This window comes from Schistocerca serialis, chromosome 1, assembly GCF_023864345.2.
Source record: "Schistocerca serialis cubense isolate TAMUIC-IGC-003099 chromosome 1, iqSchSeri2.2, whole genome shotgun sequence".
NCBI lineage: Eukaryota > Metazoa > Arthropoda > Insecta > Orthoptera > Acrididae > Schistocerca > Schistocerca serialis.
This window is the reverse complement of record NC_064638.1, coordinates 879,576,319-879,598,893: the sequence shown is the minus strand read 5'-3', so window position 1 is coordinate 879,598,893 and position 22,575 is coordinate 879,576,319. Positions and strand designations below refer to the sequence as shown.

Here is a 22,575-nt window from a genome sequence, read left to right as displayed (position 1 = left end):
AATTTTTGAACTGATCTTTGCGACAGGTATTAAAGTGTCATTCAGTCGAGTACTTTTTTAAATACATGAAGTTCTGATGACATACTAAGCATTTGGCATCATTTTTGACAGCAGTACAAAAGAAATTAATTTCCCACTCGGGTTTAAATAGTGTGGATGCGCCACCACCTATCCACTGTAACCTCCATCTATTGACTAACGGTTTTGTGTCATATCAATGCTTTTGACCGCTGCTGGCACAGTGGTCTGTCTTCCTTACAAAGTGCTTGTACAGCGGCATGGTGAGGTGTGGCAGGGGCTGCACAATCAGCTAAGAGATACAGCTTGGCCACTGCAACAACATACGAATTCGCCCAGGGCTCTGACCTCAGGCCTTTTCAACATTGCCTACCAGGCCAAGTTCCCTTGTACCTCTCTCCAGTTGTTGATAGGCATCAGCTAGCACAGGAGTTTTACGTGCGCATAATGCCACATCATCTGCATAGGCTATGTACTGCAATGAATGATTAAAAATGGTTCCTCCTCTACTCAACTCTATTTGACTTATGACTTTTTCCAGGCAGAGGTTGGATAGTAGTGAGGAGATATTGTCTCCCTGTCTCAGTCCCTTCTTCACTTCCACTTCTCTGGAGATTTCATCCTGTATTTTTACTTTACCGTTGGTTTCACTGAGGGTTGTTATAGTATTTGTAACAAGCTTCTTACGTATTCCAGCCTCTTCCATTACATTCCGCAATGCCACTCTTGAGATGCTATCATAGGCTTGTTTAAAATCGATATAAAGCTGATATATGTTTATTTGCTGTTCATAACATTTTTCAAGTGGTATGCGTAATGTGAATATTTGGTCAGTTATTGACCTATTCCCTCTAAAACCACTCTGATAGTCTCCAATTCTTTCTTCCACATAGAGAGTAAGCACTTTCAGAGAGCACTGTATACGTAGTACTTAGCAGGGAGATTCCTCAATAGTTCTGGCAGTTTAATTTATCTCCTTTTTTATGTATGGGTCACATAATAACCGTTTTCCACTCCATTGGCACACGTTCCTCCTGCCAGATGCTTGGTATTACTTTGTGTATTGCTTTCCTCAGTGTTTCCCCACCATATTTGAGAATTTTCTCCTGGATCTGATATTCTCCAGATGCCTTATTGTTTTTTAAGGTCTTAATGCCTTGCATCACTTCCTCCAGTGTGGGTCCTGGCATTAAGACCTCTGGTCCCTAATAAGTTATTTCCACCAGTTCTTGTTCTAATCCTTCTACTTTTGGGTTCAATAACTCTTGAAAGTATTCCACCCATCTGTCAAGTATTTTATTACTCTCCCTTATGAAATCCCCTTCTTTATTTGTACATACATTTGTTCTGTCTTATAACCTGGCCTTTCCTTCTTTAATCTTTTGGTACATTTCATGTACTTGCTTTTCTTTCCTAGCTGTTCAATTTCTTCCAATTTTTTTTTTCCTTCCTAGTGCTCTTTCCTTCTGTCTGCAAACCCTCTTAGCTACACAGGACTTCTCATTATATTCATTCAAATTTGCTCTAGTTCTTCTCAGAAATAATTTCATTTGTGCTATGTTATGTCCTCAATTCTTCTCATACAGTCTCCATCAAACCAATCTGCCTTCCTTTGAGCCCGTATATGTCCCAGAACCTCTCCAGCTGCCTTACATCATTTCCACATTATTTCTATATCTTCATGTGATGTATTGGTGTCGTTCTTAATCCCCTCTTCTATTTTTGTCTGATATGCTCTCCATACTTCTTCTAACTTCAGTTTCTTAATGTCAAAACTCTTTTGTTTGTGACGTTTTTGTTTACTCAATAATGATGTCCTTTCCTGTGCTTAATTCTCACTATATGATGGTCTGAACTGCAGTCAGCACCACATTGGCTGCTAACATACGTTATGGCCGATCCATGCCTCTGATCATTAAATATATGGTCTGTCTGATTTCTAGTTTGTCCATCAGGTGACATTCGTGTTTCTTTGTGTGAAAAACATGTACTGCTGACACTCATGTTTTTACTTGTAGCAAAATCTACAATCATAATTCCATTGTCATTTGATATTTCATTTCTTCCTATAGTTGGCTGATAAGCCTCTTCTTTTTCTGCTTTTGTGTTCAAGTCTCCTATTAAGATCTTAACATTATGTTTGGGAGCCTGATCATACAACTCATCCTTCTGTAGTTGATCTGCCTCCTCTGTCGATGCATGTACATTTATAATTATTATGTTGAAAAATTTTCCTCTTAATCTTAACATGGACATCCGTTCATTGATTGGTTCAAAGTACATCACAGCATGTTTCAGTTCTTTAGTGACCACAAAACCTTTTCCAAAGGTATTTGTCCTCCCACCACTATAGAAGATAGTGAAATTTCTCAAGACCATTATGTCACATCCCTTCCACCTAATTTCCTGGAGAGCCAATAGTTTTATACTGTAGTTGCTGACTTGCATTAGCAGCTGGCATAGGGCTCCAGCTTGGTATAGACTCCGCACATTCAGTGTTCCTGTGTACATATCTCTTATACTTTTTTTGTTTGCTGGGGTCATCATCAAAATATCTGTCCAGGTTATTCCTTTGTTAGCATTTGCAACAAATGTTTTTTACAGGGAAAATTGTTAATATTTTGCCCAACCATTTGAGGGGTTGCCCCTTACAGCTTGTGGGGTAACCGTCTCCGTTTTCAGGGGAGCATCCTTAGCCTCTGTAGATCCCCCTACTGACTGCAAGGCAGCAGTTGATGGTTGGGGGCTCCTCTGCCTTTCTCCCAAGCCATTGGCCCTCATACCTGCTGGTTTTGGTCTTCCCCAAGTATTTTATTTCCCTGGTACCCTCCATATCTGGAGAACTTTCCCCTATCCGCCACTTGGAGAGGTGCCTGATGAGGAACCAGCAACCCCACATGAGCAAGGTAGGGCTTAGCAAGCACAAAGACAAGCAATAGAAACTCTCGCCATGTGCAAGTGGGCATTTCCTTGTTGAAATGCAAGCCGAGGGTGGCTTCCCATAAAGGACAACAATACAGGTTGTAGACTTTTCTCGGCATGCTGCTGTGGTCTAAGGTTGCTGCAGATGACAATAAAAGGGATTCTGCTATGAAAAGAAACAGCACCTCAGACCATCACTCCTGGTTGTTGGGCAGTATGGCAGGAGACAGTCAGGTTGGTATCCTACCACCATCTGGGACGTCTACAGTCAAGTCTCAGCTGGTCACCAAAGATCAATTAAAAGTGGGACTCATCACTGAAGACAATTCTGCTCCAGTCAATGTGATACCAACCCAACTGTTGCTCACCATATGGCCCAACAACCAGAAGTGATGATCAGAAGTGCATTTCTTTTCATAGCAGCTCTTCTGCCACACACCGTCAGGTGGCTTGCAGAGTATGGATGTAGATGTAGATGTAGACCACTTTATTTGTCTCTGCAGCATCTTTACAACACAGTGGTATGCTGACGATATCCTATGACCTCTATTGTTGCCCTTCATGGCAAGCCATCCTGGGCTTACATTTCAACAAGATAATACCCACCTGCACATTGTAAGAGTTTCTACTGCTTATCTTTGTGCTTGAAAAACCCCATATTGGCCGGCAATGTTGCCGGATCTCTCCCCAGTTGAGAACATTAGGAGGATTATGGGCAGGGCCCTCAAACCATCTCAGGATTTTGACACTGTAACATGGCAGTTGGACATAATTTGGCATGATATTCCTCAGGAGGACCTTCAACAACTCCATCAGAGAAGCCCAAGCCAAATAATTGCATGTATAAGCACCAGAGGTGGAACAACGTGTTGCTGACTTACTCAATTTGTGAAGCTTTTCCTCTGGAATAAATCCTCCAGTTTTTTCTGAAATTGTAATCATTTGTCTCCCTTACTTACAGTCAATATATTATGAATGACAATTATTATGTTGTGATTACTATCTCCTAGATTAAACAGTGTTAAAATATATAGTAAGAGCAAATAAACAGTACTGATAAACAGTACTTATCTTGCAAAGTTGGTCTCAGTGTCAGGGCTAGTTCCTTTGTTCCCCTGTAACCTATTGTAAAGATTTTGTTCAGGGTTGCTTAAATGACAAGCTACTGGAACATTATGTTGCTTTCAACCACTTTCTTCTTTTATTCACATGTTCTTGAAACACAATTTACCATCACATATTTGACACTTTCCAGATATATGTTGTGCAACTTGCTCGAACCATACAAAGAGTGTGTGTGTGTGTGTGTGTGTGTGTGTGTGTGTGTGTGTGTGTGTGTGTGTGCGTGTGTGTGCGTGTGTGTGTGTGTGTGTGTGTGTGTGAATCATTCTTCAGATTTTTTCTGAAAGTACGAGAGTTGCCCAGAAAGTAATGCACCACATTTTTTTCCTCAGCTGAAAACAATGCTGCGAATGTGAAATGTTAGGTATGTATTATTTGAAGCCTCCTGAGTGAGTGTGCAAAGTTTCTGTCACTTATGATAGATAGCATAGCTGCAAGACAGTTTCAAAATGGTGTATGTAGGTGATGTAAGTTAGAAGCAACATGCCATCATTGAATTTCTCACAGCAGAGAAAGAAACTGTGGGGAATATTCACAAATGCTTGTGCAAAGTCTATGGAGCATCTTCTGTCTATAGGAGTACAGTTAGTCATTGGGCACAGAGGGTGAGGTCATCAGAAGGCGGTTCCGCAGAGCTCCACAATTTGCAACAGTCAAGGAGACCATCCACGGCTGTCACACCTGACACATCTGACCAGCCCCCTCAGCCTTCCACTTATTTGTAGAAGACATTTTGAGGATGATTTGGAAGTGATTCACACAGTGAAGTGCTGGCCCTGCCATACATGCCCTTGTTTCATGCTGGAGGAAGGCCATGAAACGGGATGGAGATTACATGGAAAAATAGGGTGTGTTGATAAAACACCATTTTTTCATGCGTTTAATTCTCATTATGATCATAAAGAATTGTTGAAGAAAAAATGTGGTGCATTACTTTCTGGGCATCCCTCGTAGTTATTAAAACAAAGATTTACAGCTTAAATGGTCAATAACAGAAGTTGCAAATTTTGTCAGTACTAAAAATAGTACTTCCCTGTTGTTTTATAAAATTGATTTCATTATTGACAGAAAATTATAAATGAAGATAGAAATTTTATTTATGTGAAAACTGAAGCATAACAGTATTATATTTACTGTGAATTTGGTTTTTGGTCATGTAAGTTGACAGTTTTGATTACTACTTCTTGGGGCACGAGATCACTATTGCAAAATAGATTGATGCGAATATTAAAAATATGTTGTCATAAAAATAGTTTTTTTGTGAATCGGATATTTTCATAAATATCTACAGGTGACACATATATAATTGAAGTAAGAAAATTAACCCAAGTCTAGCCAAAATCTGTATGGGATCGAACGTTTTGGTTAACATGTAAAAGTTCTGAGGAAGCTAGCTTCTTTACAAGATGTACATCATATCTACTGATTTCCATCACATCTGGACAATTACTTTGTGGTGCATAATTTTTTTGTTTCCTTAGAGTATACAAAAGCTCACTCCATAGGATTCTTTTGAATGCTGATATGATGTTGATACAAGAAGACAAATAAGAAATTCAAGGGACCTTAGAGCAGTGGAGAGTGTTGTTAGAGAGTGCCAGTATCAATGTCAGTTGAACTAAAACATAATTCATGTTGTGCAACTTTGACACCACTAGACCCAGCCTACTGTATGACAATGTCCTACTAGACAGAACAAAATTACCAGAGATTAGCAAAAAAAAAAAAAAAAAAAATGTTCAAATGTGTGTGAAATCTTATGGGACTTAACTGCTAAGGTCATCAGTCCCTAAGCTTACACACTACTTAACCTAAATTATCCTAAGGACAAACACACACACCCATGCCCGAGGGAGGACTCGAACCTCCGCCGGGACCAGCCGCACAGTCCATGACTGCAGATATTAGCAGATGTCTGGGGTCAGTCATCAGATGACAGAGCTAGAGATGCAGGTATTACGTATCAGATGACCACATCTTGGAATAAATGGTACATGCCTGCGAGAGCCTCATGATGCATAAAAATATTTATTCAGACGGAAGGCAAACTATACAAAACTGTCATTTGACCATCAATGATCTGTGTCAAGACAGTATAGGCTGCAAAGAACACACACAGGCAAAAGCTGCATCTGTGGAGATGCATATGTTGTGATAGTCATGTGGAGTCACCCTGAAGGATAAGGTCCATAATGTATGTATGAAGTCTCGTTTGAAAATGGCACCTTTTACAAATAAAATAGTGGAATCTAGACAGATTTTATGGTCCTATCTTACACAGACCAGATGACTGTGCATGAAGAAAAACCTTTCCTTTGCTATAGGCAAATGGACAAGAGAGGAAGATGGACTTGTTTGAGCAACATGTATCCTGTTGAAGCAAATGGACCCTCTGGATTAGGGAAGCTGACTATATATAATGGTTGTGTGTGAGGACAAGGAAGAAGAAGGAGAAGAAGGTTTGCATACATGTCAACATCAGTGCAGTTGCTTCTTTTTCAGATGGAGAGTGGACACTGTCTGAAATAGTTTTAAAATAATATACAGATGACTACTGATTGGCTGAAACAACTCTATTGCTAGGGTCTTCATGGAGATGATTTTCTATTTCCTTTCTTTGACCTGCACAACATATGCCAAAATAAAAGAAAGACAAAAGTTAAACTAGTACTGACACACAGCTAATTTCTCTAGAATAATACCAAGGGTTGTTGAGTTAAATATTTCCATATAAGAAAACTGTCATCAATAATAGTGCCATGTGCCATCACACCATGAGACATTGCAGAGAACTTTAAGATTTAATCAGCATATAACTACACTGTGTATGCAGTCACCTCTCTTCCCTTTGCTGGGATTAGTAGTATAAAAATTGCTTGGACCATTAGATTTAAACCTGTTGCCCTCTCTATCATGCACTGGGCAAACGGAACTAGTGCATTGCTGATAGTTCTTTGTTTATATCATATCATACTTATATTCATTCTTTCACATTGCGTTTTTATCTGGACTGTTTTTTCTGCACTTCCCAGAAAGTAATATAAGTGTGTGTATGTAACTTATGTTTTGGCAGTTTGTCTTCAAATCCTGATGTTTACTTACAAATAAATAGGAAATCACAATGAAATTTTGATGTACCCTCCCTATGCTTAGTGAACCCTTGTAATTGTGATGTATGATTATTATGCAATGAACATCTCATCGAGAATAATTATACTTACATAAAGTAAAAAGAGTAATTATGTAAATATTAGAAATTTGGGATTTATTTTGTTAACCATGTGCAAAACTTGGCCGCTGGTCTTGGCATAGTTTGATTGCTATATTGTCTGGAGATTATTGATTGATCTCATAGTGGCTTCATTGTATGAAGCCTTAGTTAGTAGTTGTTATTTGCACTAAGTAAACATTTTCCAAGCATTTATCTGTTTTTGATATTTTATACTTGGAACAACAATTATTAAAATTTAATAAACATATATAGCATTTACAGTGCATACGCTAACAGGTTACAAATGATACAGCATTTGTTTCACCAGGTCCTACTCAGCTCAGTGAGATACCTTTGTACGTGTCGGCATTCACATCTAACAATCTCTGTTCGAATTAAACACAGACTGTGTACTCCAAAAGTTCCTTTGTTCACATTAAACACCAACACCACCTCCATTTCAGCAACTGCCTCCTGAATTGCACTGTAAGAAATCTCTCTCCAACATACATTACAGCAGTTGGTATCCTGCACAGGCATCCACAGAAATTTTTCCAATATGAGGTTGTGACATTGTGAAGTGAATTCTTCATCAGATGACATGTCGATATGCATGAGCAGTGTGACAACAGAATGACAGCTTCCACCCACGTGGTGGTTGCTTACTTATGAGAGGTGAGTCAGAGCATGCTGGATGGTGAGCAGCTTGCCAGCAGCTACATGTTCTTGGGAAGACGGTGCTTTATGTCAACCCGGCAGATGGGCTGTCTTTGTCTGAGGGTGGGAAAAACCTAGCCATTGTGAACCAAGCGAGCTGCCTAAGCAGCATAGGATGGCAGCTCTCAGACAGACTGTAAAATTGGTATAGAGGCATTTTGTGTTGTTCACACTAGTTGTGAAATTTCATAAAGGAATAAAAATATTGAGTAAGTAAAAATGACAAATTAAAGATAAAGTTGAGATTAAATTACTGGCTATCAGAGTTCTAGTACAGTCAGTGGTTCCTGAGCTACAGCTAGTGAAAAATACAATACATTGAAATTAATAAACTCAGTGCTATGACACTCAGTGAGATGTATATAGAGAGATCTCAGTGAGAACTATCAACAGATAGACTTACTTGTATTATTTACATGTTTGTTTAGCAGTGGGAGGCTGTCACTAATTACCATACCCTGAAATTAATCAACTCCTTTAATAAAATGGATATGACACTCATGAAGTTCTCAACAGATAGATCTTGGTGAGAGCTATTTACAAATATATTCACTTACATTATTCACAAGTCTAATTAGGTGACAGGAGACCATCACTAGTACCATATTTAATTACTTTTGAGAAGCAACATAATTATCAGAACATTAGACATAGCAGCATGCACCAATATTAAGGCCTAGTGATCAGATTAATATATAAATGTCTATGGTTTTATGTAAATTAAGATTAGAATTATATGATGTGTATTATCAATAGTACAAATTATATGAGAACCAGAAATACAATATCAATTCTCGGTCCATAATTGTAAGGAGGGGGATTTTTCCCTTCGGTAGGTTGCCCTACTTATTGTTTCAGCATAAAATCAAGATGTATTTTGACTTCTCAAAGATTTATATGGTGTTAGTTAGTCAGTTAAGCTCGAGAGGTTCTATGATTCACCACACTCTGCACATTTCTTAGGATAATGAAAACAACTGACTGAACTTTTTCAGTTGTGTTGACCACCCCACTTAAAAATCTGCCCTGCTTCATAGTTATTCAGGGATATTTACAGGTGTTTTCAGTGAACAGTATTTCCACGAGCAGAATGCAATGCTTCACAGTGAGAGCTAACATCCCATGGGGATATGCGGTTCCTCTTCATCAAAATGTCTTGGCTCAAACTCGTCTAGGGGATGAACTGCACATGTTGCATTACATGCCCTAAATTAGACACTTGACCTTTGGTTAAATTGTCTGGCTGCTGGCAAGTTTACGAAATACAAAGTTAATATAACATATAGTAACAGTAATAACAATATCAGGAACTAAATTAACAACCCATAAATGATATAAAATTTGAAATTTTCCTGGCGAATCAACTGTTTTAAGGAGAAAGCACTTGAATCAGCGGTCTGTAAACCAGCTGTTTTTGGGAGATACGTCGATGACACTTTCATAGTGTGGCCCCACGGAGAAGAAAAGTTAATGGAGTTTTTTCATCATCTCAACTCCATCCATGAGAATATTCGATTTACTATGGAACTAGAGAAAGATGGCTGCCTTCCATTCCTGGATATTTTGGTTAAATGGAAGAGTGACGGCACTGTGGGACATTCTGTCTATCGTAAGCCCACTCACATTGATTTGTATTTGCATTCTTCAAGTTGCCATCACCCATCCCAGACCATGACTGTACTTAAAACCCTTGTACTCAGGGCACACACGGTGTCAGATGCAGAGAATTTGCCTAAGGAACTGGCACATTTGAGGACAATGTTCAGAGACAATGGGTACTTGACCCAGCAAATTAACAGGGCCTTCTCAACTAGAGCCAGGAACCCGGAAATGGATAAAGAGGCAAATGCGCCAGCCAAGTCCCTAGCTTTTCTTCCCTTTATCGGAAATATCTCCTTCAAGATAGCAATGATTCTTAACAATTTTCATGTGAAAGTGGTTTTTCGTCCGCCATCTAAGATTTCGGATTTGCTGGGATCGGTGAAGGAGGATTTGTTACTGCGGAATGCAGGAATTTACAAAATACCGTGTCAATGTGGTATGGCCTATATAGGACAGACAACGCGTACAGTGGAAGAGCATTGTACAGAACATCAACGTTCCACTTGCCTACTGCAACCCAGTAAGTCTGCAGTTTCGGAACATTGTATTTGTAACGGACATCCAATTGAGTACGGCAAAACTTCGATTTTGGCCACTGCAACAACTTTTTGGGACTCTATTATCAAAGAATCAGTTGAAATACACATTGTGGGAAATCTAATGAACCGTGACAGTGGTTACCAATTGAATAACGCATGGAATACCGTCATCTCCGAAATTTGCTCGAGACGAAGATGCCAGAAGACTTCAATAGCTGCGGCCAGTGACAATACCGACAGCAGATGACCTATTGTAGTTCCACCAGCGAGGGCGCTGCCGCTGGGAGGTGTGGCCCTTCTGGCTCCGCAACTGCAACGCATATGTGGCAGTACTATCAGTGCACTATGTAAGCTGGAGCGGAGAACGTCTTCATCGGTCCTCGTTCAGCTCACCTGAAGATGGCTGGCAGTTGTCCAGCCAAAATATCATACAATGAAGTTTAAGACGACCGGTTGCAAGCCTGAAATCTTTTAGAACAACCCATAAATGATGTAGGCCATGCAGTTGTTATTTGGTTAGAAAAATGTTTATTCTGAAATCAAACTGATAGCAAAAGTGGTCGTATTTAGAGTTACTGTTACGCGTATCCATTTGATACAATTAGATCATTCTCAATCTCATCACAAAACACAAGTCCAGCACTTCACCTACTTGACTATGCGAAAAGTTGGAATTCACACCAGGCTGCTCACTACTTAGAGACTAAGTTCCATGATACCACACAACGCGAAATTTTCTAAGTTGTTCCACTTCCTAGCTACCTAAAGACCAACCGGCTGCTTTCATGTCTCCACCAGCACTGTCCACTTTGGTGTCTCCAGCCTCACTGCCCCTCTGCCCGTCTCCGGCCGTGTTTCTCGTGTGCCGAATACCCTCACTCAACTGATTAGGGCAATTCCCTTTCCTGAACTGTTCATCTGATTGGCTACAGCTGATTCTACATTATTTTACATTTTAACATATTTAAATAATCAAAGCTTGACCACTTTCACGTTCTAAATAAAGTAACAATAATACCCATTACATAATAGATGTTAAATTCATTTACATAAAACCAATACAGTTTCCTTCTTAACTTTGAATGTCATGGCCAGTAGCCTTGCACCAATGTGCTTGCTGATAAATAAAGAACAAAAGTAACTATTATGTACTAAACTTTACAACAAATATTCTATTACCTAATGATTCAATAAGGTGGCATGCTGCCATCGTTCAATGTGTTTTGTGTGGAGGAAATGATGATCTGATGCTTAAGTGAAAATACTGATAATTTAAATTTACTGCATCTTTTAAACAAATAAAATTACAGAGTTGATATTTACAACATTTGTCATTTTAATGTTGTGCTTCTGTATGAAATGTCAATCGTTAAGATCGACCAAAGCGTTCAGATTTTAGCATTCAGCTCTTTGTTAAAAGACTTGTTAATTTCACTTTAACAGTAAATCCTAAACTATTATAGATATGATCAATATTCAAGTTTTATTGGGATCACCATGAAATTTTATGGAGGATGACAGATTAAAATTACTGTGGCTTGATTCCTTGCACCACTACAGAATTAAATAGTTTTCATAAATTTTTGCCTTTATGGCTGATCATAGGTCCACCATATTTAACACTGCTACGTCTCCTTGGTCACAAAAGCCTTCTACTGGATTTCCCTATGACGTAGGTTTTCGTCTGTCTCACTTGCACACTACAGCACTTAGGCCTCAATAGACAATAGACGCCTGTGAGTTTCTACATCTTGTGGTGAATCTGTGCCCTTTGTAGTGCACAGTCCTGGTCAACAGAGTTCATTTCACAATTCCTGTAGGCTGACTCTTTCGGCCGTATATTTAAATGAGAGTGCAGTGCTCATTAACTCACAACAGAAACCTCTTTGACACAGATTACCCAAAAACATTAAGCAGTTATATGTGCAATACATTCCACTGCTGGAGTAAGACTAAGACCCCTCAACATTAATAAAGTAAACCACATTTTATTTGAAAACTCAAGGAAAGAGCTGAAATGTTACAAGGCAAGATTCTAAAGTTGCCTTTTTTTTAATAACTCATTTGGAAATTGATTAAGATGGACCTACAGTCACTGACAGCAGTAATTCCAGTTGTGTTCAAAACTGATTGTCATTGAAACTCAGCAAGGTCTCAACAGAGAGGTCTCGATGAGAGTTATCTACAAATATATTCACTTACATTATTCACAGGTCTGTTTAACTGAGAGGGAGCCATCGCTAGTACCATATTTGATTTCTCTTGAGGAGCTACATAATTATCAGAATGTTACACATAACAGCATGCACCAGTATTAAGACCTAGTGATCAGAATAACATATAAATGTCCATGGTTTTATGTAAATTAAGATTAGAATTATATAATGCTCCTCTGACCCTGTCAGGTAGGATCTATGCCATTTTTGGTATAACTGATTCGGCTTCTTGGAAGATGTGCCATGCAATAAGAACTAAGTTTGGCAGGAGGTGCACATAATTTACATTATCTCAAAAGGCAAATAGTGATCTACTCATAATATTTTTGAAGGTAAGTGCATTGGACAATAAGTTTGATGATTTCCAGGAGGCATCAGACCAATACTGTATAACACTGCCTGTAGTCTTGATAATGGCTCGTGTTCAGCATGGAAGAGTGTCAACAAATTTCCTCAGGTACGCCTTATCCAGCTGCAGCCACTCTGTGATGATGATTAGATTGTGTTGGTTGCTACGTTTCACTGGCTGTTCCAAAAAGACATCTTTTACAGGACTGAAATCTGGTGATTTAGTAGGTCAGTCACGATGTGGTAATATGCCCAAGTGTTTGTCAAACCAGGAACATATGCTTGCAGCCCTGTGAATGTGGCTGATGTTATCTTAGAAGACAGGAGGATCCACAGCATATTCATCATGAAGATGTAGAAGAAAAGACAATTCTTGGACACCGAAAATGTTGAAATAAACATCTTGGCTCGTGTTCATTCTAACCTGAATGAGTGAGCTGTAGTCATGGTTTGAAAAACGCCCCCCAAAACACCACAGAACCATCTCCAGCCTTAACTACATCATCCCAACATAGAGAGTTAAATGCCTTAATGGGCCATTGGTGCCCTCAGAGTCTTGCATTATTTGAAAGGGGGCAAAATCAAGTGTTATTAACCACACTTCATATCCCCACTCATCTACTGTCCAGTTCCTTTATTGTTGGCTCATTTAACATTAGAAGCTGAATGAGGTATGGCTACATAGTAACAGGACTATTGCTATTGTTGTTGTTGTGGTCTTCAGTCCTGAGACTGGTTTGGTGCAGCTCTCTATGCTACTCTATCCTGTGCAAGCTTCATCTCCCAGTAACTACTGCAACCTACATCCTTCTGAATCTGCTTAATGTATTCATCTCTTGGTCTCCCTCTATGATTTTTACCCTCTGTGCTGCCCTCCAATACTAAATTGGTGATCCCTTGATGCCTCAGAACATGTCCTACCAACTGATCGATCCCTTCTTCTAGTCAAGTTGTGCCACAAACTTCTCTTCTCCCCAATCCTATTCAGTACCTCCTCATTAGTTATGTGAACTACCCATCTTATCTTCAGCATTCTTCTGTAGCACCACATTTCAAAAGCTTCTATTCTCTTCTTGTCCAAACTATTTCTTGTCCATGTTTCACTTCCATACATGGCTACACTCCATACAAATACTTTCAGAAACGACTTCCTGACACTTAAATCTATACTCGATGTTAACAAATTTCTCTTCTTCAGAAACGCTTTCCTTGCCATTGCCAGTCTACATTTTATATCCTCTCTACTTCAACCATCATCAGTTATCTTGCTCCCCAAATAGCAAAACTCCTTTACTACTTTAAGTGTCTCATTTCCTAATCGACTACTGCTATTAAAAAAAAAAAAAAAAAAAAAAAAAAATTATAGACTTTTGCTATACAATTTTTTATTTCAAAAATATATACACTCCTGAAAATTGAAATAAGAACACCGTGAATTCATTGTCCCAGGAAGGGGAAACTTTATTGACACATTCCTGAGGTCAGATACATCACATGATCACACTGACGGAACCACAGGCACATAGTCACAGGCAACAGAGCATGCACAATGTCGGCACTAGTACAGTGTATATCCACCTTTCGCAGCAATGCAGGCTGCCATTCTCCCATGGAGACGATCGTAGAGATGCTGGATGTAGTCCTGTGGAACGGCTTGCCATGCCATTTCCACCTGGCGCCTCAGTTGGACCAGCGTTCGTGCTGGACGTGCAGACCGAGTGAGACAACACTTCATCCAGTCCCAAACATGCTCAATGGGGGACAGATCCGGAGATCTTGCTGGCCAGGGTAGTTGACTTACACCTTCTAGAGCACGTTGGGTGGCACGGGATACATGCGGACGTGCATTGTCCTGTTGGAACAGCAAGTTCCCTTGCCGGTCTAGGAATGGTAGAATGATGGGTTCGATGACGGTTTGGATGTACCGTGCACTATTCAGTGTCCCCTCGACGATCACCAGTGGTGTACGGCCAGTGTAGGAGATCGCTCCCCACACCATGATGCCGGGTGTTGGCCCTGTGTGCCTCGGTCGTATGCAGTCCTGATTGTGGCGCTCACCTGCACGGCGCCAAACACACATACGACCATCATTGGCACCAAGGCAGAAGCGACTCTCATCGCTGAAGACGACACGTCTCCATTCGTCCCTCCATTCACGCCTGTCGCGACACCACTGGAGGCGGGCTGCACAATGTTGGGGCGTGAGCGGAAGACGGCCTAACGGTGTGCGGGACCGTAGCCCAGCTTCATGGAGACGGTTGCGAATGGTCCTCGCCGATACCCCAGGAGCAACAGTGTCCCTAATTTGCTGGGAAGTGGCAGTGCGGTCCCCTGCGGCACTGCGTAGGATCCTACGGTCTTGGCATGCATCCGTGCGTCGCTGCGGTCCGGTCCCAGGTCGACGGGCACGTGCACCTTCCGCCGACCACTGGCGACAACATCGATGTACTGTGGAGACCTCACGCCCCACGTGTTGAGCAATTTGGCGGTACGTCCACCCGGCCTCCCGCGTGTCCACTATACGCCCTCGCTCAAAGTCCGTCAACTGCACATACGGTTCACGTCCACGCTGTCGCGGCATGCTACCAGTGTTAAAGACTGCGATGGAGCTCCGTATGCCACGGCAAACTGGCTGACACTGACGGCGGCGGTGCACAAATGCTGCGCAGCTAGCGCCATTCGACGGCCAACACCGCGGTTCCTGGTGTGTCCGCTGTGCCGTGCGTTGGTTGGTTGGTTGGTTTGGGGAAGGAGACCAGACAGCGTGGTCATCGGTCTCATCGGATTAGGGAAGGATGGGGAAGGAAGTCGGCTGTGCCCTATCAGAGAAACCATCCCGGCATTTGCCTGGAGTGATTTAGGGAAAGCACGGAAAACCTAAATCAGGATGGCCGGACGCGGGATTGAACCGTCGTCCTTCCGAATGCGAGTCCAGTGTGCTACCACTGCGCCACCTCGCTCGGTGTGCCGTGCGTGTGATCATTGCTTGTACAGCCCTCTCGCAGTGTCCGGAGCAAGTATGGTGGGTCTGACACACCGGTGTCAATGTGTTCTTTTTTCCATTTCCAGGAGTGTATATACAGTTATTGTCACCCTCAAGATACTCCGCACCTCTATCCCTACAACACTCCATTTGAATTTTCAATCAATGGAAACAGTGCTGTAAGTCTTCCTATGTTAGTGTGCCATTTATTTATTTATTTTTCACTGCTTCAACAGGCTGAAATCTTGTTCCTTTTGTACAGATTTGACCTTGGGGAATAGATAAAAGTCACATGGTGCGAAGCCACATGAATAAGGTGGGATTCTAACACTGATATGCTGTACTTCACTAGAAACCTCTTAACAGATGATGCAATGTGAGCATGTGCATGTTCTTGATGCAGAATCCATGACCTGCTCTTCCACAATTCGGGTAATTTTTTTATTATTTTCTCGTGGAGTTGAGCAACAAACTTAAGGTAGTAATGTAGATCAATAGTTTGGGACACAGTGAAGACTTACAATTCCATATATATTCTACTCTGTAAAGCATTGAATCTGTTATTTTATAGCCACACCTCATAAGTGCCTTTTGTGATGCACCCAACCCAAATGTCTGTTGCATGTAGTTCCATTCACAATATTTACACAGAAACTAATGGGGACAAAGCATGACACTCATCTCCAGTTCTTGTCACGTATGATATTCTTAGGAACGCTGTTCTTATGCTGAGTTACCTGGCTGAGGACATGCACTATTACTTGTAGGCATGTTAGACAGACAGCCTTGATATACCAACAAATTGGGCAAATTCATTCAGAGTGTGATCATTAGCATGTCAAAACAAGGCAGCCACTTCCTGCCAGTCTGTCACATTGTCACGTCAACCCGTCTTACTGCACTGATTCCATATAACTGACATGTGTATATAGAGAGCACATGATTGCCGTGACTCACATCTGAGGTGAAGGGTCATATAACCACATGGTACCAGTTCTGTAATATCTACAGTGCCCCAAAGAAACCAGTGAGCCCTTTTAAGGCGATGACTAATATGATATCTTTTCCAGTGATCTTACATTACTTTGATACTTAAAAGGTGAGCATATTTCATTTACATATGCAAAAAAATTATGTGTGTTATCAGTATGATTTCTGAGTTAACGATCTGTAAGTCCATCCTCATATGATTAAATCCACTGTAGCAAACAAATTAGAAAATGAAGTTAGAAAATCGTGGTGCATATCAACAAAAATAATTATATAAACTTAAGAAAACTACTTACTCAATTTTGATATCAAAGCAATTTGTTTCCTTACAGAAGTTCATATATTATGTTAATGAGTGTATTACATATTTGCATTTCTTCTATACCTTAATTTCAGTAAACTAACTTAAATGCAACAAATGTGTTTTGTAAGCTACTTCTTGGGTTGTTTGTGTTTAGTGTAATCCAGGCATGCATTAAAGCAGATGCATGTGAGAAACTCCCAAAAACTTCTCTCACTCTGACCCGTGGAAATGATTAACAGCATATGACTGTTCTAAGATGTTCGTTTTCTTCCAGATTTGACATGTTGTAGAATTTGTTATTCCCTGACAGACTGTGTAGTAATCAGTAGGAATTGCCAAGGTGCTGACTTCTGGAAATGACAATTTATGCTCATGAAATATAACTTGTTTCCTTCTCTTCTGATGTAGAAAACAGTATTTTCTCTTCTCATTGAAGCATTGATGTTTATGGATGAACACAAGTAAAGTATACCATGCCCTTTGAGTTTGCTACATTCATTCTACCATGTTTAATTGAATGTAGTCTCAGTAGGCTGCCACAAGTCTTGTTTGTGTATAGGCAAAAGGTAAAGTATTGCTGTTACCATGTTGAGCAGCAAGGAGCACGGATATTGGCACAAGAATTGGGAGCCAGGTGTTCTACAGTCATGATAATATTGTGCTTATCAAGGAGAAGAGGGACGGGCACAAAAGTGGTAACAGCATCTGGCAACACTGTTGGCCCGATCCTTTTTCTGCAGCAGTGATAAAGACAGGTATGAGGAGGTTAACATGAAGACTGCCACTGTACTAAGGAAATGATTTCATTTTCTGTGAACAGTTCGACAGCCAAATGCGAATTCTACCTTGATCGCTAGTTTCATAGTATTTTGCATGATACTTGACAGTGCTAAATCTACATCCTACCCTACTCCTTGAAAATTTTTATGGTATCCTGCAAATTATCACATTTTAGGGCAACAATGTATGGAGAAACAAATTGTAACAAGAAATTACCACACCAGTCAAAAATGAATTGTTGGAAAAACTGTGTATAAGTAGATATGTCTTGCAGTTTTGCTATACTGAAGATTCTCTTGTTGCCAAAAGCAGTGCTTTTGAAAAGCTAGCATATTGTGGCTTAGATACCTAACTTCTTGTATATGTGCATCTGTATATGTCTCTTAATACCTATCTTTAAACTATACTAAATGAATTTTTTTCCTCAACAGTTTATGCTTCCAGGAATCAAAGGAACGCCGCCTAATCCTGAAACAGTGGCTAGGCGAGAACGAAAAATGGTAGAAACATTGAATGAAGTAGAAGAGATCTGGCTGAACAACAAATCATATTTGGCTGGAGACAAAATCAGTATTGCTGATCTTCTTGGAGCATGTGAGATTGAGCAAACTAGTGAGTATTACCTTGTGGAACACCAATAGTGAAGACTGGACATTTAGTTAAAAGAATGTAAATAATATGTGTAAATAATTGTTTAATGGTTGAAAATGAGTAGTTATAAGAAAGGGGATGAAAAAGAGATCTCTGTCACTCACTCCTACTCTACAGGGATCAAGAGGGCTCAGCCAATTGGGGAAAATCTGATGCTCTCTTCTGTAAACACTCGCTACAGATAATGCATCCTCTTCCATTACTCTCTTTTATTGTTGTTTCTTGAAAATGAATCCTGTGGGTCACACTGCAGTTATTAAAGATTTTCTACTACAAATTGCATATATTTTTCTTTGTTTCTGTTTCAGTTCGTAACTAATGAATGTTTCTTAAGATTTCATGGGTAAGTTATGAAGTAATACACTCTAAGAAGGGGAAAAGAGAGCGAGGGGGGAAGGAGGGGGGAGGAAGAGAGGGAGAGGGAGGTGCTCCACGAAAAAATTATTCAAATGAGACAGAAATCGATAGGTGTGATGTAAATGTACAAACAAACAAGTGGTTACAATTTCAGAAAAAGTGGATAATTTATTAAAGAGAAAGAGCTTCACAAACTGAGCAAGTCAATAATGTATTGATCCACCTCTGGCCCTATGCAAGCAGTTATTCAACTTTGCATTGGTTGACAGAGTTGTTGACTGCCCCCGTGAGGGATATCATGCCAAATTATGTCCAATTGCCATGTTAGATCATCAAAATCCTGAGCTTGTTGGAGGGACCTGTCCATAATGCTCTGAACATTCTCAACTGGGCAGAGCCCCAGTGACCGTGCTGACCAAGGTAGGGTTTGGCAATCACGAAACCAAGCAGTAGAAACTCTTGCAGTGTGCAAATCAGCATTACCTCCCTGGAAAGTAAGCCTAGGATGACTTACCATGAAGGGCAACAAAATGCAGTGTAGAATATATCTGTGCTGTAAGGATGCCGCAGATGACGACCAAAGGGGACCCACTATTAATAGAAATGGCAGCCCGGACCATCACTCCTGGTTGTCAGGCCGTATGGTGGACGACAGTCACGTTGGTATCCCACTGCTATCCAAGATGCCTCTAGACATGTCTTTGCTGGTTATCTGGGTTCATTTTGAAGCAGGACTCATACTGAAGACAAATCTACTCCAGTCAACTAGATTCCAGGCTGAGAACATGTCTGTAGATGCACCGGAAAGGGGTGGGATACCAACCTTACTGTTGCTTGCCATACAGTACAACAGCCAGGAGTGATTGTCTGGGGTGTCATTTCTTTTCATAGCAGGACCCCCGTGATTATCTGCAACACCCTCACAGTACAGCGGAACACTGATGATATTCCACAATCTGTTCTGTTGCCCTTCATGGCAAACCATCCTGGGCTTACATTTCAGCAAGATAACACCCACCTGCACATGGTGAGAGTTTCTACTTCTTGCCTTAGTGCTTCCCAAACCCTACGTTGGCCAACAACGTTTCCAGATTTCTCCCCAATTGAGAATGTTCGGAGCATTATGGGCAGGGCCTTCCAGACAACTCAGAATTTTGACAATCTAATGTGCCAACTGTACAGAACATGGCAAAATACACCTCAGGAGCATATCCAACAACTCTGTCAATCAATATCAATCTGAGTAACTGCTTGCATAAGGATGAGAGGTTTATGAACATGCTATTGACTCGCTCCCTCTCTTGAATAAATCATCATTTTTTTCTGAAATTGTAATCATTTGTGTGCCTGTACATATACATCACATCTACCAATTTCTGTCTGATTTGGATAATTCCTTTGCGATGTGTCTTTTCTTGTGAATAATTTCAAATAAAGTGAAATAGATATATTTTTTTGTGAATAATTTCAAATAAAGTGAAATAGATATAAAGGGTTGTACCCAGTAGCATGCAAAATAACAGCAGGTATAAGTTTCACAAATAAACACTTCATTTGGAGAAGAGAGGAAGATGTGTAGAGTTGTTATACCTCTTAAGTGACAAGGTCTGTGCTGCCTCTCATGATTAATTTCTGTGTTACACATTACTTGTAATGCAACTCCTCAACATTAAAACTGTATTTAGTACAAATTATAATAGTAGCATACTAAAGAGATACATTTTCTAATTCAATGTGGGCAGATTGTGGGCAGATTGTGGTAGCTTTTTAATAACTATGTTTCCAGGAATGGCAGGCTACAATCCTTGTGAGGGGCGTCCAAAACTTGCTGCCTGGTTAGAGCGAGTTCGTCATGACACACTTCCGCATTATGACTCAGTTCATGCAATAGTTAGAAAGGTAACAGATAAGTATGGAGGTGTGGCACCTGCTTCCTTCTCAAAGCTGTGATATTGAGTAACAAATTCTAACATTGAAAAATAATGGTACATGGATTTATTTTTATCTTTAGACTGACTAACGTTTCGGTTATTGAGCACTGTATGTAACAACAGACTACTTAAAGTATTCAAAAATTGTATGGGTTGTTATGCCACAATAAAAAAGTTTATTGGCTTATTATAATGTTACACTGGTTTGTAGGGCCTTGTTTATAAGAATATGTAGTTGATTCCATAGGTGCTAACATCTGTGGAGTTGATGTTTGTACTATTTTTGTAGTTTTAAATACCTAAACAGAAAATATACTCAGTTGAATCATAATTTTGTATCAGTGAAATAAAGTTTTATGCAATACTTCTGCAATATTGTACTGTGTGTTCCTTTCACTGTGTACATTGTTTTCAGAAGATAAAACAGTTTTTCAATTGCACTCCTGAGGCACTTCTTCCCTTTCTTATGAAGCATTAAGGCAAAATGGTCTGTTTGTTTTTCAGTTGAGGGAATATCACTACTGAAAGGGCAATCCTGGGCAGTACATTGGCTGACCTAAGCTCACTGGAAAACATAAATCAAGTGGACTGTGTAGCAATGGAACTTGGCCCTCACATTATGAATAGTTTCAGTTCTGTCATTCCTTTCTTAGGGTGAATTAGTTTTGTTTGTAGGAATTGGGGGTATCAGGCTCAGTTCGAGACAAAGTTCCACCACAAACAAAAATCCTTGGAGATTGTTCATACTGAATGTTGGAAACTGAAAGACTGCAATTAAATGGTGGGAACTGAGGTATGTTCAAAAACGTGTGGACAGTTATTATCAAACAAATAATCATTTGGCACTTCATTTCAAATTTATTTTTCTTGGAACCATGAGCATGAGATTGTTGTGGTGTTCACATTACTGTTTTAATTTGTAAGAAATTATGTAAAAATAATCTTTCATCCAACAGTGATAACATACAGAGGAGATGTGTTTTCACATTCAGTATGGTATACTGGAACATATTGATAAAGGCACCCTGTTACTACTTTGTTGATATGACTTGAGACATGATAACTCTGATTTTCACCAGAGGTATAACTCAGAGACAGAAATAGGAGCTGGAGTTACTTTCTTTAATATTTTCTTTTCATAATAACAATCAATGCTGATCTGCACCAGCACAGATGGATTCAATCAGGTGAGCTATGAATATCTTGGGTATGTATTATCAGTCAAAACGAGAAAGCTCCAGCACCTAAATAGTTACATTGACACTGATCTAGTTGCAAAGTGTCCCAAGTGAATTCTGAACATGTTAAATTCCAAGTACCATGTGAACTATGATACGTGTGTGGTACCCTCACCTTGTAGCATGTTATCCTCCAGAAGTGAGCTTCATTTTTTACTTATTCCCATTTACCCATTGCACCAGCAAAAGTGAGAGAATCTTATTACCATACCTTCAGGTTGTCAAAGAACTGTTTTGGCATTTTTTGCTGAGGAACTGTGTCATACATGTCGCCCCATATGCAAGTATATATGTTGTACACTGCCTATGAGATATTTTGTCTGTTCTGAGGACTCAGAGCATGCCAGGCTGCTTTGTGAATGTTAACACCTCATTGGTGGAGGCTGGTGGATCAGGTTGGTGCTTGCGTCTCTATTGTGTGCAGCTCTATGGACTGAAGATTGCTGTCGCTACTTCTGAGGAAGGACGCAAGTCTCACTGAGTGATGAGGGAGCCATTTACAACTACAGTTAAGTTCCGTGAGCGTTTATGCCGCATATCAGGCAACTATTTAAGGTAACCTTGTCATATTCCATCCAGGCCTGGAGTGAGGAAAATTTATTGTCTTCATGCCTCCATCATTCCCTAATCCCATCTCTTACATTAA

At 40.1% G+C, this 22,575-nt stretch overlaps 1 protein-coding gene across 2 annotated transcripts in view; it reads left to right on the top strand.

Annotated features, from left to right (window-relative positions):
* The window catches only part of LOC126410881 (glutathione S-transferase theta-1-like), a 129,366-nt gene extending 108,311 nt beyond the window's left edge, over nucleotides 1-21,055 (top strand). For both annotated transcript variants that reach the window (XM_050081322.1, XM_050081320.1), the window contains exons 6-7: nucleotides 18,184-18,364; nucleotides 20,547-21,055. In XM_050081322.1, the coding sequence (XP_049937279.1) occupies nucleotides 18,184-18,364; nucleotides 20,547-20,710 (345 nt within the window). In that variant the 3' untranslated portion in view covers nucleotides 20,711-21,055. The remainder of the gene's footprint in view (nucleotides 1-18,183; nucleotides 18,365-20,546) is intronic.
* Nucleotides 21,056-22,575: the final 1,520 nt, after the last annotated feature.